At 41.3% G+C, this 16297-nt stretch overlaps 1 protein-coding gene across 1 annotated transcript; it reads left to right on the forward strand.

Annotated features, from left to right (window-relative positions):
* Nucleotides 1-218: 218 nt before the first annotated feature.
* On the forward strand, nucleotides 219-15625 carry abhd3 (abhydrolase domain containing 3, phospholipase). Its single transcript, XM_086044069.1, has 9 exons — nucleotides 219-490; nucleotides 1942-2105; nucleotides 4238-4420; nucleotides 6214-6259; nucleotides 9561-9673; nucleotides 11530-11703; nucleotides 12443-12491; nucleotides 12674-12839; nucleotides 13859-15625. The coding sequence occupies exons 1-9, from the start codon at nucleotides 329-331 to the stop codon at nucleotides 14038-14040; spliced, it is 1239 nt and encodes a 412-aa protein (XP_085900195.1). The 5' UTR covers nucleotides 219-328; the 3' UTR covers nucleotides 14041-15625.
* Nucleotides 15626-16297: the final 672 nt, after the last annotated feature.

The following is a 16297-nucleotide window of genomic DNA, read 5'->3' on the forward strand; positions in this document are numbered from 1 at the left end:
CCAAACCTTCTCTAAAAAACAATTAAAACTAACTGGAATGAAAGTCCCCAGAGGAGGCCCTCAACTGTGCAAGGGCATCAATGGGTCGCCGTTTTTCCGGCCAAACAGCACCATCTCCCGGTGAGCTTTGCACACGCGCCGGGCACTCCATGCCCTCCCCTGCACCCGCATCAGGTCCCCTTCCCCTTGACTGTCTCCTTCAGTGCCGGCAGGCAGCACACACGCTCACGCGCACGCGCGCACAGGCACACGCGCATAGATTGCGTCTGACTGGCGAACCGGCCGCTGTCCTCGCAGCCCAGCATTCCTCGAATCGAGGCGCCTTGCAATGATCTCGCCGCAGCTGAATTTGGACGTTTTGACGCGGGACCTGTCTGATTATCTGGAAAACCAAGTGAAAGTTGGTCTGCTGGGCTCGGGCGTGGGACTGTCTCTGGTGCTGGGCTTCAGCGCGGCGTACACCTGCTACTACCTCATCTCGGTGGCCAAGGTAAAGAGAGCCGTGCCGTGTGTTTAGGTCTCGGAATTATGATGGAGTATGTATACACACGTGAACGTGATGTTTCGTTGCACCGGCGCGCAGCGGCGGCGGCAGCGGCGGCAGCAGCACGCGCCGTGTGCTCGGTATGACGCTCGACGAGCTGTCTGCCGGTAAAACCAGCCTCTGCATTTTTACGACATTTTTGCACACATTCATTTGATAATCCCACTCCTAAAATACATGACATATACAACCACGTGGTAACACACCTAACACACAGATACATAAACACACAAATATTCACATTATCAATGTCAAGGCATTTACAGTTACCGGATGTGAAAGCTAGAAGTGCTCGACTGCGCCCCCTACGTCTTTTTTAAAATACAGAATAATAATAACAACATTATTATTGTATAAATGAATGTTTACCTATGTATGTGGATATATGTATAAAATAATACTGTATCCAGGATATAAATATGTACATACAAACATAAATACACACACACATAGATATATACGTCATATTTATTTGACTGTTCACAGATCTGATTGACTGGATTGGACCAGCAGATATTTTGCATTTTTGCAAAATCAGTGATCACTTGCAATGTCACAATTTGCCGATCGATCAACGTCACTGATCGGATCTGCAAAATAAGAAATTACAGCAAACGCAATCTCATTCACTCCAGGGACATTCTGTGCTGGCATTGATAATAAGACAAGGTTTCTTGGCATATACTGTACAGTCCTATTATTTATATAATGTTGTATATTTGTAAGTTTAATGAGTAAAATGAGAGATGTAATGATGTAAGATATGATAAAGAAATAAAACCACATTATGTTTGTTTTAAAAGACTCCGAATTTTGTTTAGAATTTAGCACTACTTAAAGTGGAAGTCAACCCCAAAATGTTCTTTACAAAAATGTGTTCTGTGCAGCCCCACTAGTCCAAATAGGGCATTCTGATTGATATTGTCTTTGTGGGATACGAGTTAAGAAGTCAAATTCAGCCGTCTCAAAGGCCATTTCTCCACTTCCTGTTGACTGAAAATGACATCGCAGTTGCTCAGCGCTCAGATCACGACCAATCTTGGCTCAGCTTCAGAAAACAGGTGAGCCGTGATCGTCGTTACCTGAGCCCCGAGCAACTGTTTAGTCAAGGGAAACGTCTGGATTTTTGCTGTTCAACTCATGTTCCACAAACGCACCATTAATCACTATGCCATGTTTAGACTAGTGAAGTCGCATAGAACATGATTGCAAAGAAGTTTGGAGGGTTGACTTCCTCTTGAATTAATCTGTTGTGTTTGTGTTTATCATGTACTTCAATTTAGACTAGTTTCATTACACCAATAGTTGGCCATGAATATAGGAATGGTCAATTTTATGGGCTGCGCTATACTGTATTTCACAACTTACAAGTACTGTTTGCGTGTGTGTTTTTGCAGAAGCCGCAGCTCATTTCAGGAGGCAAGAAGTTCTACCAGTTCCTGCGTGAGCAATGCCCCATCGTGTCGGAGACCTATTACCCCACCTTTTGGTGCTGGGAGAGCCGCATCCAGACGCTGCTGAGACCCTTTGTCACGGCCAAGCCCGGAGTGGCCTACAGGAAGTGAGTCCTAACCCAGCCTTGATTCGAACACAAAAGAAAGGGACCCGAGATTTCTGTTAAGACTGAAGTGAGTCGAGTTGTGTTACGCTGCGAGGCATTCCGCCTTTATTCTCTATTTCACAATTAATCAGAGCCTTGTTCTTAAGCAACACTGAAAAGCTCGGAGGACAAACAAGGCCAATTGTGCCTCCACTCTGGTATGTGCAAATACCCTTTTAGGGAGCAAAATTGCCTTCCTCCCTCAAATAGTCCAAAAAAAAAAAAGTGGTCATAATTATGAGACTTACCAAAATGTACCATTATAAATTCACAATGCCATGACGTTTTAAATAAATGAAACTTGTCAAATGACAACATAGGGAGCATTGACTACTCGCTGTTATGTTTCATAGAAAGGTTTTTACAATGATTGAGGTACAAATTGTCCACTACAAGGTCATTTACGGTGCACATTGTTTCCATCCTAGCGCTGTTATTAAAAGTGACAGCCGCATTTGCTGGAGTTATGTCTCAGAATAGCACGGCAGACCCCCCCCCCCCCCCCCCCCCGCCACACACACACCCACCTTAATGAAGTAGTGAAGACTTAACCCGAGGACAAAGAGGGTGACCAAAGTGTTTGGTCTTTGGCAGTGCAGGTGAAGCAGCGCTGGGGATGAGCAGCCTCCCTCACACCTCTGCTCCCTCTCTTCGGCCTGCAGGTGCATATTTCACCGAGCTTCTGTAATTTCATGCTCCCTGTGCTAAAGGTGTAATGTACTCAGGCCAAGGTGGACCGGAGTGGGAATTGACGGCGCATTTAAGGATCCGCTAGCACATTCCGTTTATATTTTACAAAGCGCACGAGTGACCGTATGATCGCTGGGGGAAATGAGCCGGATGTCAGCAAAGGTTCTGCTCCCTCGTCCAATTCCTTCATTTGGAAGCGCCGCGATCAATACGCCAGAGTAATCGCTTCCCTTACGTCGCTTTTAGAGACCAAACAGAATTTAAAGGAAACATATTACAAAATTTGTGACAATCGAAACCACTTTTCAGGGTGCTAACATGTTCGTGGCATGATTTGACAGCCAGCGTGTGGACCGGGGTTTCGGGCTGCTTTAGAGTGCCTTGTTGTTGGCTGTGAGTGGGCGCATGTGCTTTATTTAAAAAGTCCGACGTGACAGCTTGTGGACCAGGACCTTGTGTGGATGTGGCTGCATCAGTGGGACTTGTTGTGACATTATGGAAAGCCACACAATGACCTAGTGGGTCAGTAATGCCTTCTTCTGATTGGTTGTTTTTCCTCTGGTGCAGTGTTTTCTCAACTCATTCACTGCCAGACATTTTCAGACCCTCTTTTACCCTAACGTTCGAAAAAAATTGAAAAAAATATAAATAAGTTCCTGGGATTGCATGGCTGGACTGTGAAAAGACAAGTCACTTTGTCAATGGCAGTGAATGAGTTAAAAATCAAAAAAGAGGCACAAGACCATCATCATTGTCCTCGTGAACTACTGTCAGGTCATAATCACAGCTGTACCAAAAATGACTACAAGTTTGTTTTTTTTAATTGCAAGCTTCCCCTTTAAATGCTCCTTTTGTCATATTTGATGCAAGGTACCACTGTACTTCCTTGAGGCCAATTACAGTAGGAAAGGGGCCTGCCCACAACTGGCAAAAATCGACATATAATTGACACCCATTGAAATGCATCTGGCTGATTAATTTTGTTTTAACCCCCCCAAAAATGCTGCTAGCATTCAACATTTGTTTTCTATGAAAAATGGGGAGAAAATGGGAGACGGAAAATACCCAAAAACCTGCCAAAAAAAAAAAAAAAAAAAAAAAAATCAGCAAATATGCAAATCCACTGGTGCCGAACCACAAGTAGGCGTTTTTTTTTTCCTATTAGTGAATGCTTTGGCAACATCTTGTGCCATCTTAGGGCATTACAGAAAAAGCACAAAAATAGTCCTTCCCAAGAGAAGAATGCAAATTTGGTCATCATGAACTGCAAATGGGCAAGGGGTGACTGTATTTCAAGGCGTGTCTTCCAATGGGCTGAATTCAGGAAGCACAAGATGACCAAGTTAAAGGGGGACGGCCATAAAGATGCACAATGCTGACTGCTGTGCCGCGTCCCTTCGCAGTGAGCTTATTAAGGCTGCAGATGGAGGACAGATCTCCTTGGATTGGTTCGACAACGATGGCAGCCTTGCGCATCCCGACTCCGCCTCCAGACCCACCGTCCTCCTCCTCCCGGGGCTGACCGGCACCAGCCGAGAGTCCTACATCCTGCACATGGTCGAGCAGAGCCGGGATCTGGGCTACAGGTGGGTGCTCTTGGCCTAATTTGCAAGAGGGAAGTGCACTTCACGAGAAAAAGGAGGCACGCTAGGCCTCATTGGATTTATTTAGGATGCAGAGTACACCTGAATGAATCTTTCAGTAGCCCTTATCACATAGAGACTCTGCCGAAGTAGCACTTCAGAGCCCTAACGGATATTGCCGTATACCAGGGGCGGAGCCAGAACGTGGCTAATGGGCGGGCCTGGAAAAATCAGGGCGGGCCTAAATATTTCTCTCGCTGAGCACAATCCTCCTGTCCCGACACATCGTATATCCACATAAAAAGACAAGCTGAATAATATGAAGTTCACATCTTCCTTAGACAACCACAATGATGCCATTCTTAGTATTCCATCAAATAAAAAACACAACGAAACCCAAATACTAAAATATTTAACTAAAAATTTTGAAGTATGTATTTTTTTTCATGAATCTCACTGGGTGGGCAGTTTGTCAATCTGGGTGGGCCTGTGTGCATACCCAGGCCCGCCCATGGCTCCGCCCCTGCCGTACACTGAGAGCTGTCACAGAGTGACACAAAACAGACCCTGTCATTGAAATAAACCAAAGTCCCTGGTTTCTTTTCCATGGAGATCCAGCAGAATTGCCATATCAGAGTTGAAAAAGAAGAGCTTATGGCAGGAGCCTCTGTTACAGCTATTTTGCAGGGTCTCTGTGTGAAATGGCCTTAGGTTATTTTTGGTGACAGGCACAGCTCACGCAGTGCTGTTAAAAGCTGATTTTGCTACATTTGGGAAGCTTGGTGAACTCAGCATCTTGAACCCGTCGCTCCCGTGTGTGTGTGTGTGTGTGTGTGTGTGTGTGTGTGTTTCGCTTAATGACCCGCAGCTTATCCTGCCACAAGCTGTGGAGCTAAGCCCGGAGCAGCTTCTGAGTACATGCTGCAGTATGTTTTTTTTTAAAGCAAGCCCACCACCCCCTCCTAAAAAAAAAAAACCACCCCCGCCTCTTTGCTCTTGTCTACAAGCCCCACCCCCGCTGCTGAATTACTTTTACGCAGGTCCTTCACATAATAGATGACTAGCCAGGGACGATGCTGATGCTGCATGTGCACCAAACAAGCAAACGGGGAACATTTCTATTAATAAGCATACAATACGGCCACGATTTTGGAATAAGGAACAATGCATTGATTGTACGAATTTTCAATTCAATCAAACTTATTCAACTATACAGACAAAAAAATCGTGGATAAAGTGTGCTATAATCCTTGCCGTATTTTGATGAAAGCAAGTCACAGAAGTTATTGAAAAGGGACTTTGAATTTTTTTATTTGTCAAAATGTTGTCATATTGAAACAGTCATTTTGACTTGACAGTAATAAATGATATATATGATTTAAAAAAAACAAAAAAAAACCAACCGTCCTGGGGGTGAAAAAAATGAATGGCTGATTGTGTAGTTTTTCACTTGCTTGACTTCTGTGCATGCAGCGTGACTTTCGTTTCTACCCTGTGACAGTGTGAATGTGAGTGTGACTGTACTAGTCGGCTCTGTGATTGACTGTAGGCCAGTCCATGCTGCAGCCTGCCTCTTGCCAAAAGCCAGCTGGGATTGAGCTCACTTCATGTGACCTTCAACTGGATAAGCGTTATAGAAAATGGATGAATGGATGACATGAATCTGAAGATAACAATAAATCCACTTCATCCAATATTTCCATTAAGATCAGAGATACTTGTTCCCGCGCTGGTCGTAGCTGTCATTCATACACTAAACAGTAAATTGGTGTGCTTGTGTCTTTTGTGTGTTTCAGAGCTGTGGTTTTCAACAACAGGGGCGTGTCTGGGGAAAGGCTGCTGGTAAGTATCCAAAAGTGCGTCACAGTTTACATGCAACATTCACAACCAAACAGGTTAAACCCAACATTGTCTGTTTTTAAAAAGAAGCCAAACAAATCCGATCATTCAAAGCATTGCCAAGTTAGTACATCTCGAGAGACTTCAGCTCAGTGAGTGTTTTAAGGATTACCCCAGTCCAAGTACTTTTGTGGTGACGCCAGCGCTGACGGGTAATCAGACAAAGATGGCTGCCCACTACGTTACGAGCACTTCATTATGAGTAATGCTCTGTTAGCGTGTAGCCGAAAGGATGGCGGCTGCTGCTAATTACATGGCTGTACTAAAAATATGAAAAATGCGGTCTCCAACGGGTGACTAGTTTTACTTCTCCACTAGTTTTATTGCACAGCGGTGGATAAATAAGTTTGTAGGGTCCGCAATGTCATGGTTATTATTATTTCGTACCAGCCATGTTCACGCCTCTCCTCCGCTCCTCTCTTCTCACGTAGTTAAACTAGCATTAGCATTCGCCGTACTTACAGTTTTGCTCACTAAGGTCACATGACCGTCATCGGAAAAAGTAGTCACGTCACACACCGTTGGGGGAGGCTTTGTTCAAAATATAGGCTTACATTTTATCAAATGAACTTAAAATAATGATAATGATATGAACTATAGCTATTAAGTTTGGTAGCACTGTGACATCATTTGGCTGTATTTGGATTTGAGGTTATGATAGTTTCCTTATATGTTGTTAACCTTTGTGTGTCAAGAACAACAAAAGGATTATGTCAGATTTAATCACTTTCTGGCGACACAACTGTTAAGCCCCGATCCCCTAAGAAATGTGAGCCGGCCAAGCTTGGGCCGTCCTGACACCTGGCTAAATCCCCTCCTACTGTTTATTTAGCCAACATAAGGGGCTGAAGCGGTACACTATATTGCTGCGTCAGAACACTGTTCTTTTTGGCCACACGAGCAATTACCAGACAGCACTGCTTGAAAAGTCACACTGAAGCCAGGGTTCATGAAGTTTAGTCCATTTTATTGTGCGTAACCTTGGCACTGTGTCAATCGGCCAGAGTGGGGGTCTTTGTCCCTCGTTTCAATTGGTAATTGTGAAACGTTCTGCGCACATGATTTAGCATTTAGACGCTCTTGTGCTCGTTTTCTGTGCTAGTGTGAGCGCCATTGTGTATTTTTGAAATGTGCCAGGCTTTTAGAATCACCCCTCTGTGTACCGAGGCCTTGTAAGCCTTTGCGTTACAGTTAGTCTCAAGGACCCATGACTGAAATGAAACAGGACATCATCCATTTTGGTTCAAAGTAGCCATTTCGGGCGAGTTCCATGGCTCGTATTTACAGATTCACCCAAATGATCCCCAGAACCATAAGCAGGGAATCTAGGAAAATGGGAGACACTAAGTTTACCTATGCCATCTCACGTGAGTGGAGCATGACGTCAAGTTGGATGAAGTCAAGGAGGTGACTAAAACTAGGCCCCCATACCAGTATTACTGACCGACGCAAAATTGAGCGCACGTTTACCAGGGTGCACGAAAAAGTCTCACGAGCCCTTAACCCAAATTAAACGGGACGTCGGCCATTTTGCTTCAAATGAGCCATTTCCAGGGCTCATACTTTGACCAACTATTCATCTCAACTCAATTCAACTTTATTTATTGGGCACTTAAAAAACTACTCCAGCGACATAAAAACAGAGACAGTTAAAACATTAAAACAGTAAAGCGAGAGATGGGCCTTGCTAAATTGCAAAGCTTTTTTGTCTGAATCTAGTGTGAGCAAACTTTTTTTTTTTTTAATATCATTTTGGGAGTTCCCCAGGAAGTTTGCATCTTGAATGTATATTATTTTCATTTCAGTGACTCCCTGCCTAAATGTTGTGATCTCCTGTTTCCACCGTACAAGCACACCCAGAGGAGTTAGCGTAGTGTATATGTAGCTCAGCTTCCCTTTTCTAATGTCATGCTGCTTATCTAAGACAGCCATTATGTTTAAGTGCCTCGGTAGGTGCTGCTATTTCGCCTAGCAACAGAGTTCAGACGGGCTCATCAGTTAACTCTTTCATGTGACACAACGCCAGCATTTATGAACTGAAGGAATTGCAGCGATGACCCCTTTTTTTCCCTGATGGGAAACGGGAGCCTTCTACTGTACTTGAAGAGAGTGTCTACCAAGGCAACATAGCCAGTTGTGCCTTTTTCACTCCAAAAAACAAATAAACTTCTGCAGGCTTGTGGAGGAAGCGCACAAGGGGAGAAGTAAACAAGAATTTAGTGGTTAGCCTGAGTTTCTACTTGAATTTTAATGACGGTCCCTGAGAACCTGGCGAGTCAGCAGCGTCAGGAGAAATGGGACAAACGGGCAGCCTGCCCGCAGAAGGGAACCGATGAATGTTTTACAATGTGATGTAACCTGCTCTGTCTGACAAAGCCAAATACAAAGAGAAGAACCCCTACAATGACTGCGCTGGCATTGTAACTGAACTCACTTTGATTAAAAATAAAATACCGTACAATCTGGAAAGAAGGTAAAACAGAGTGAGGCATGTTACTTTTTACCGTCCTCGGTATGATAATTTGTGCAAAAACCCCCCCGAGAATTCATTATAATGCTATTTATTTCTCCTGGCCACATCGTTCATTTTAAACCGCCACTGGTTGCCGGGCAAAATTGATAAGGCTCAATAAACGTTGCCCCACTGGCCAAGCAAGATATTGGCACATTCTAAGCACACCCACGAGACAAGTTTGAATGACAAGCGACAACGTACAGCAATGACCTACAGTAGGTGTGCCATGCAGCACAATCATCCTGCCCCATAGGCCAAAGAAAATTCATTGGGATGTCAGGAACAGGAAGTCCGACACGTTTGTGTACATTGTTGGCACCGCTCGACTTCACTTTTTTTGTTTTTGTTGAAACTTTATTTAACGAGGTGGTCTCACTGCGATCCGAGCTGCCTTGTACAAAAGACATGCCAAGACGGTATCAGGAAATGGCCGACAAGAACATCAAAGGAACGTGAAAAGCATAACAAACGGGGTCAATCAAATTCTACGGTTATGTATGACAACACAATCCGAAATAACCAGTGCATAATGAGGCTTTTACGTCTTAAGGTTAAGTGTGACGTCTTTTCGAAGGCTATTCCAGGAAGGCAGACAAAAGCATTCTCTTCTATGCTCGATCCTAAAACCTGGACCAGACGACAGCATCGCCTCTTGAAATCTGAGACTATCATTGCTAACACATCTTTGTGCAATCAAATTGACAATATTGTCATACCGCCTTGTCCCAGACGCCTCGGACCTACTGCGCCGCCAACACGGAGGACCTGGAGACCGTCATCGAGCACATCCACACGAGCTACCATACGGCGCCTATCATGGCGGCGGGAGTGTCCATGGGCGGGTAATGAAGCCACTCGCTCCATTCCATGACAAATGTTGACAAACGCGGCTGAAAGCGCCAATCGGATGGGCCGGGGATTAGAACGAGATTAACATTAATACCTCGACATAACAAAAATCCAGCGCACACGGATCACTCACGTTTATTAATTTTGCTCAGCTCGTCATCCGCTTTGGCTAAGTCCGAGGCATGAGGTACAATTAAGTGTGTATTTCCTCAAATAGTGGCCTCTACCTCGGTGATTCCCAACCTGCTGTGGGAAATCAGGTGTGCTGCGAGGAATTATCCAATTTGACTGAAAAGAAGCTTTTATTTGACTACAAATAATGTTTATTTGTTCATCCATCCATCCATCCATCCATCTATCTATCTATCTATCTATCTATCTATCTATCTATCTATCTATCTATCTATCTATCTATCTATCTATCTATCTATCTATCCCAGTGTATTTATAAGTATGATAAGTATTTATTAATTTATATTAGTACTATGTAGTGGTTCATTATTATTGCTATTATTACCTTTAGTATTATTTTTACCATAGATGAAGAATAGAGATATAAATTAAGAAAAAGTGGCAAAGGAGTGGGATTTCATAAATCCAGACTTCTTCTTTTGTTGGGTGTGCTTTGGCTAATTTTTGATTATTGTTATTTTTTATTTAGGTATTTAGGTATAAATAACCTGTGTTTAAAATATTACATTTGTGTTCACACTGAGCAAATTGAGACAGATCATTATTTCAATATGCAGTATATTCCTTTTGTGACATTTATCTCCATGGTGTTTAATTTTGTGTTTGGTTAAAATAGTTTTGGATTTTTTATTATAGTTACTTTAATTTTGTTTTGACTTTTTTTTCAATTAGTTTTTAGAGCAAGTTCGTTAGCTTTTATTATTATTTTTTGTGACTTAGTTTTAGTTTAGTTTGTTAGTTTTAGGATTAGTTTTAATTGTTTCAATACATGGAGTATTGGTTGAATGCAAGATAATTAATAGAAGCTCACCAAGTACAACTACAATTGTCTAACAATTGAACGGACCTTCCTTCTTCTGCAACTGCAGATGTACAGCAAAACCAAATTAAATGCATTTTAAATCGCATTTAAAAAAGCTTGTGCTTGATATTGACAAAGATGACAATGAACAACATTTTCCCTATAATTAGTTTTATAGTTTTTGTTTATTTAGTTTAGTTGAATTGCTTTTAGTTTTTTTTTTTTTTTTTTTAGTTGTTCTTGTTTAAACGTAAACGTAAGATGTGGTTCCAGTTATTTTTCTTTTTTAAAAAGTATTTTCGTTTTGATTTTGTTTCGTGAACTAGAATTTTTTTTAAACTTTAGTTTAAGTTATTTTATTATTTTCCTTAACTCTAATAACCTTGCGTGGTGTACTGCTAACTTTCAACGAGCCCAAGGTTTTGGTTTTGGGCTAACAATGCTAAGGTTCTGTCAATTACAGTGGAACCTCCAAAGTTTATCGCATGTTTTAATTGCATGCAAAAATTCTTTTACCCAGCAGATGCTAACATAAATAGCATGTTTCTAATGGCTAGTGTAAAAAGCGGCCAGAGAAGCTTGCCAACAAATGTTACTCGCCGTTATGTATGTCTTTACGGTTCTTTGAAGGCTGAATACTTTACATGATGTTATTTTGACTTGTGTTCAACTGCAATATTGCACTTTACCTACCGCAGCTCCGCTAATCAGATTTTATTTTTGGTGGAATGGCTGTGCCTGGAATGTAGCACCCGCAATGAACAGAGGTTCACTGTATAGTGTTACGTAATTTGGATTGACTATGGATCATTTTGATTGGGTTTTACTTCATTGTTTTTTCCTTTGTTCCTCCAGGATGATGCTGGCTAACTACTTGGGGCGCAAGGGCCAGGAGACGTGCCTGAGAGGGGTGGTGGTGTTCTCGGCCGGCTGGGATGTGTTTGAATGCACGGCGTCGCTGGAAAAGCCGCTGGACCGCTTCCTCTTCAACTCCTACCTCACCAGCTGCCTGCAAGCCTCGGTGCACAGGTTAGCCACCGGGCCAAAGCGGGATTAGCGGGGCGGCTAGCTGACTGCTAATACTATAAAGCAGGCTTGCAGAGCTTTAGCAGTCTGGAGATTAAATCAGAAATGCCCATCACATTTTTTATTTGCTTTTGAACGTTTCTTCGAATTTGTGACTGCAGGTTAATAAAAGGTCATATATATTAATAATTAGGCTTTTTTAAAAATATTAATAATGTAATAGGTTCATAGTTGATTATATTAATAATGTCCTCCATTAGCCGTGCCATATTGTCACTGTCCTGTGAAAAACACTTATGTCCAATTTTGGACAAAAAACAACAAAAAAAAAAATCACGTTAATCTGATACACCCCCGCGGCCCTTGTGAGGATAAGCGGTATAGATAATGGATGGATGGATAATGTGATACACCATTTACGTAAAAATAAGAAATAAAAATGCACATAAGTGTTTTTCACAGGGCAGCGACGATATACAGTACTGTAATCATTTCATATGTTAATGATTTATTATATTATTAATATAATTTATTAATGGTAATACATGAACATTTACAATATCGTAAATAAATACTTGTGTTATTAATGTCATATACAGTATCAATGTTTTATATGCATAATGTCATATATTATGTACATATATGTATATGTACATACACAAAAATATATATGTCATATTAAGAATTCATTTCAGTCATAAAATCAATAACTATTATGGACGTCTTTTTATCTGCCCACTAGACACAGGCCAGTGCTTGAAAAGTGTTACGACATCGACCACGTTATGAAGGTAAGTCATTTTCGTCACACAAAAAATTGCATTTACCACAGTGTTAGGGATAGTTCAATGAGAGTTTTTTTTCAAACTTTTCCATGTTGTTGTGTGTGAGCGCACACAGCGGGGTCAAAGTCAGTGAAATGCTAGATTATAGTTGCGATGAAAGAGGCACACTGACCCCATTCCTGTCTCAGGCCAGGACCATCCGAGAGTTCGACGAGAGGTTCACGTCCATCATGTTCGGCTACGCCACCAATGACGACTACTACCACGATGCCAGTCCCGTCCACAGGCTAAAGTCCGTGCAGGTGCCCATGCTGTGCCTCAACGCTGCCGATGACGTTTTTTCCCCATCTCACGGTAAGAGTCTTGAAAGGTTTTCACGCTGCATCTTATCCAATTTTTTATATCTATATTTTAATTTAACTGTAGTATGCACTATGAACAAAAATGCGCAATTTGAGGTTCAGCTTGACATTTCACACAAACGCAGAAGGTCCTTACTCTTTGTGAGTAGTTATTTTGGTAAAATAAGCCAATGAAATCATTTTTAAAAAATGAATTGACCTGTTAATATTTCTTCTTAATCCACTTTTTTTATTTAAAAAGAAATTTGTTATGAATGATTTTGTGCCATGAGTCACATAACAAAAAATGTCAAATTATTAATTATTTTGTAAAAATAATCATTTGACACGTGCTATATGCCATTGTTCAAATGGCAGGTTTTTGTCTTATAAAAAATGATAAAGAACTTTTTTTTCACCATTAATGTGACCCATAATCTGTACAAATCAAATAAACAAATGTTTTTAGCTAGAATGCAAAAAAATGTCAGAAAAAGCATGGAACAACTGACCTTTGTTTGGAGTAAATCAGAGGTGCTATAAATGGTTGCAGGTGTGCTGCCCCCCCCCACCCCCCATTTAACACAAGTTTGAATGTAATTGGTTAATTCTGAACACAGCCAAATTGGCATTTTCAGAGGATTGCACAATCTTGCAACCATATTTTTCCAGTTGTAAATTTTGACTGCCTTTCTCAAAAACATTTCTTTTTTTATTCAATTTTGACACGTTTCTGATCACATTAATGGTAACAAAAGGTTTGCAATGATTTATTACTTGTTTTTTTTTTTACTTCACAAAAACCTGACATTTGAAAAAGAGTGTGTAGACTTTCTTTCTACTGCACATTTTGATGTGATTAAACTTATTTTAATTGCATTTAATAAATGTATTCACATTTTAATTCATTCACTCATTTAAATTATTTATTGAACCAAATTCATAGTTATTTAACTGTGGCATCAACATGCATAAAAATCAGCATATAAATGAGCATTTTGTTGTTGTTGTTGTTGTTGTTGTGTTTGTCAGCTATTCCCGTGGAGGCAGTGAAGCAGAACCCCAACCTGGCCATGCTCATTACCTGCCACGGCGGCCATATTGGCTTTCTGGAGGGCCTGTGGCCAAGGCGGAGCACCTACATGGACCGCGTCTTCCGCCAGTTCGCCCGCGCCGTCATCGAGCAAGGCGGCCGACTCAAAGACCTCTCCTGAGACCCCGCCATCCTCCCGCCCACCCCCGTCGTTTCTCGTCCTCACTGCATTCCGTCCATCGTTTCATTCCGTTTCCATGCCTCCATTGACTTGCTTTTATCTTCCTTGTCCATCCATCCTCTTCTCCCGCCGCGAGCAAAAAAAAACATTGTTCTGGTTTGAAGGGCACATCCTATTGGCTGCAGTCATTTGATTTATGTATCCCTCCATACAATCGATGACATTGAAAACAAGCCTAAGTGTTCAAAACAATGTTAAACATGACGACACATCCTTTTCACAATCATCAGTAGGATGTTTGCCCTCAGGGATTTTTTTTTTTGTCTCTGTGAATTAAAGTCGCCGCTTCCAATTGAAGGGACTAGTTTGACTTTTTGGGGATTTTTTTTCCAAAGCTAAAGCTAAATACACGAGATTGCTTTGTCTATTACTGAATACTCAAAGCTTAATTCCATTTCAGTGCATGTCGGCAAGTTTGCACAAATTCATCGAATGTGTTCTTTGATATATTTATGCAGATTTTTATGAATTTGATTGTTGTGCCACTGTCAAAAAAACTATAGTCACTTTAAAAGAAATCCTAAAATGAATGAATTTGTTCATTTTCATTTATATTTATATTCGGTTCAATTCAGTGGGATTACTATTCGATTCAATATGGTATGGCTGTAGCTTTTGTCATTTTTATTGATATGCAAAGACACGTAAAAGCTCTCCAAAGCCCAAACTAAGCAACACATCATCAGCAATGTTAAAACAATTTATATCCGATGTACATTGCTCATCAAAGATTCAATACATATCTCGATAAATGGGATGCGATACGATTCAACGATGTAACAATTTTACAATGTAACGATTCGATTCCATTCTTCAAATCAAAACTGATTTTCCAATTCGAATCGGGGTTTGTTATGATATGATACATTTTTTTTTAAATATGCTGACTTTATCCTTTTTAATTTTGTGCCACCCTTAAATAAATGAAAAGTCAATTAAAAGTAGCAAAAAAATATTTGATTGATTGATTGATTGATTGATTTTGTTATCAATGAAACTGTAATTCTCCAACTTCACCGCTAGGCAGAACACCTGCATCACACTGCAGGTGCGGTGTCATTCATTTTCATGAAGGAATCCATGACTAACGTCCATAAGATGCCAGGTGCAATTGCTATGGACAGCTATGTCCATTTGTTTTTGTTTTTTGTTACTGAAACGCTAATTCACCAACTTTAGCACGAGGGAAGTTACATATATGAAGGAAAGCGTGGCAAAACCTCTTAAGATGCCAGGTGCGCTACGTTGTGGTCATCTCCAGTCACTCGATCGTCTTTATTATGATTTTTTTTCTCAGTGAAACTGCAATTCATCGACTTCTCCCACTACATCTGTGCTTTCATCCACTCCCATAAAGGAATGCAAGACAAAACTCCATAAGATGACAGGTGTGTTTGTAATGTACTTTTTCTTCCCATGAAAACGTGCAGCAATAAGATTTGAAAACAAGCGTCAGACTCGTATATGCACATAACTGACAATGAGTGTAATATGCGCGGTTTAATAAATGGTTCAAGATTCTCCATCCATTTGTCTGCCTTTCTCTGTCCAGTCCATTCTTTTCTACAATAGTTTAATAATTACGTAAAACCTTTCTACTATCGTACTATGTAATGTCCATTTGAACAAATGTTTGCGTAAACTACGGTTACTTTCCCTATAAAGTTCAACAGAATCCATTGAACCAGATGGACAGTGCAAACCAAACATAACACAAATATGATTGAAGCCTCAGATATCTCCAGTTAGTCATTAAAAAAAAAAGATGCAAAGGTTTGCCGGAGAGCCCGGCGGAAATGTTGACAAAGAGCAATAATGAGGAGCGAGCGTGCCCTCTCCTCCTCCTCCTCCTCCTCCTCCTCCTCCTTACGTGGACTGCAGCAGGAGCCTGAAAATAGCCTGGTGTTACATCACATGAGGGCTTTAGGTTGATGTGCGCTCACATCATACTTTGTCATTGAAACGGCAGCGTCCACATAAGTAGCCCGGCCTCCCTTGTGTCCAAACACACTGCGCACTGTGCAGCCTGAGGAGTGGAGCATCCATATCCCGTGTGCTCTTTTACCTGTGTGTGCGGCTTACATGAACATTTCAACGACCTCGGCAGTATCATTAGTGGTTGTATTAGCAGTACGTCTTTTGACAGTACAATTATGGTACCGCGTGATTCACTACAAGTTACGATAAAATTCATCCC

Source organism: Filicampus tigris, chromosome 10 (genome assembly GCF_054856515.1).
Source record: "Filicampus tigris isolate MCC_2025a chromosome 10, RoL_Ftig_1.0, whole genome shotgun sequence".
NCBI lineage: Eukaryota > Metazoa > Chordata > Actinopteri > Syngnathiformes > Syngnathidae > Filicampus > Filicampus tigris.

Coding starts and splice junctions, on each gene's coding strand:
- abhd3 (XM_086044069.1), top strand. CDS start 329: ATGATCTCGCCGCAGCTGAATTTGGACGTTTTGACGCGGGACCTGTCT. Junction 4,421..6,213: donor AGCCGGGATCTGGGCTACAG/GTGGGTGCTCTT, acceptor TGTGTGTTTCAG/AGCTGTGGTTTTCAACAACA. Junction 6,260..9,560: donor TGTCTGGGGAAAGGCTGCTG/GTAAGTATCCAA, acceptor GCCTTGTCCCAG/ACGCCTCGGACCTACTGCGC.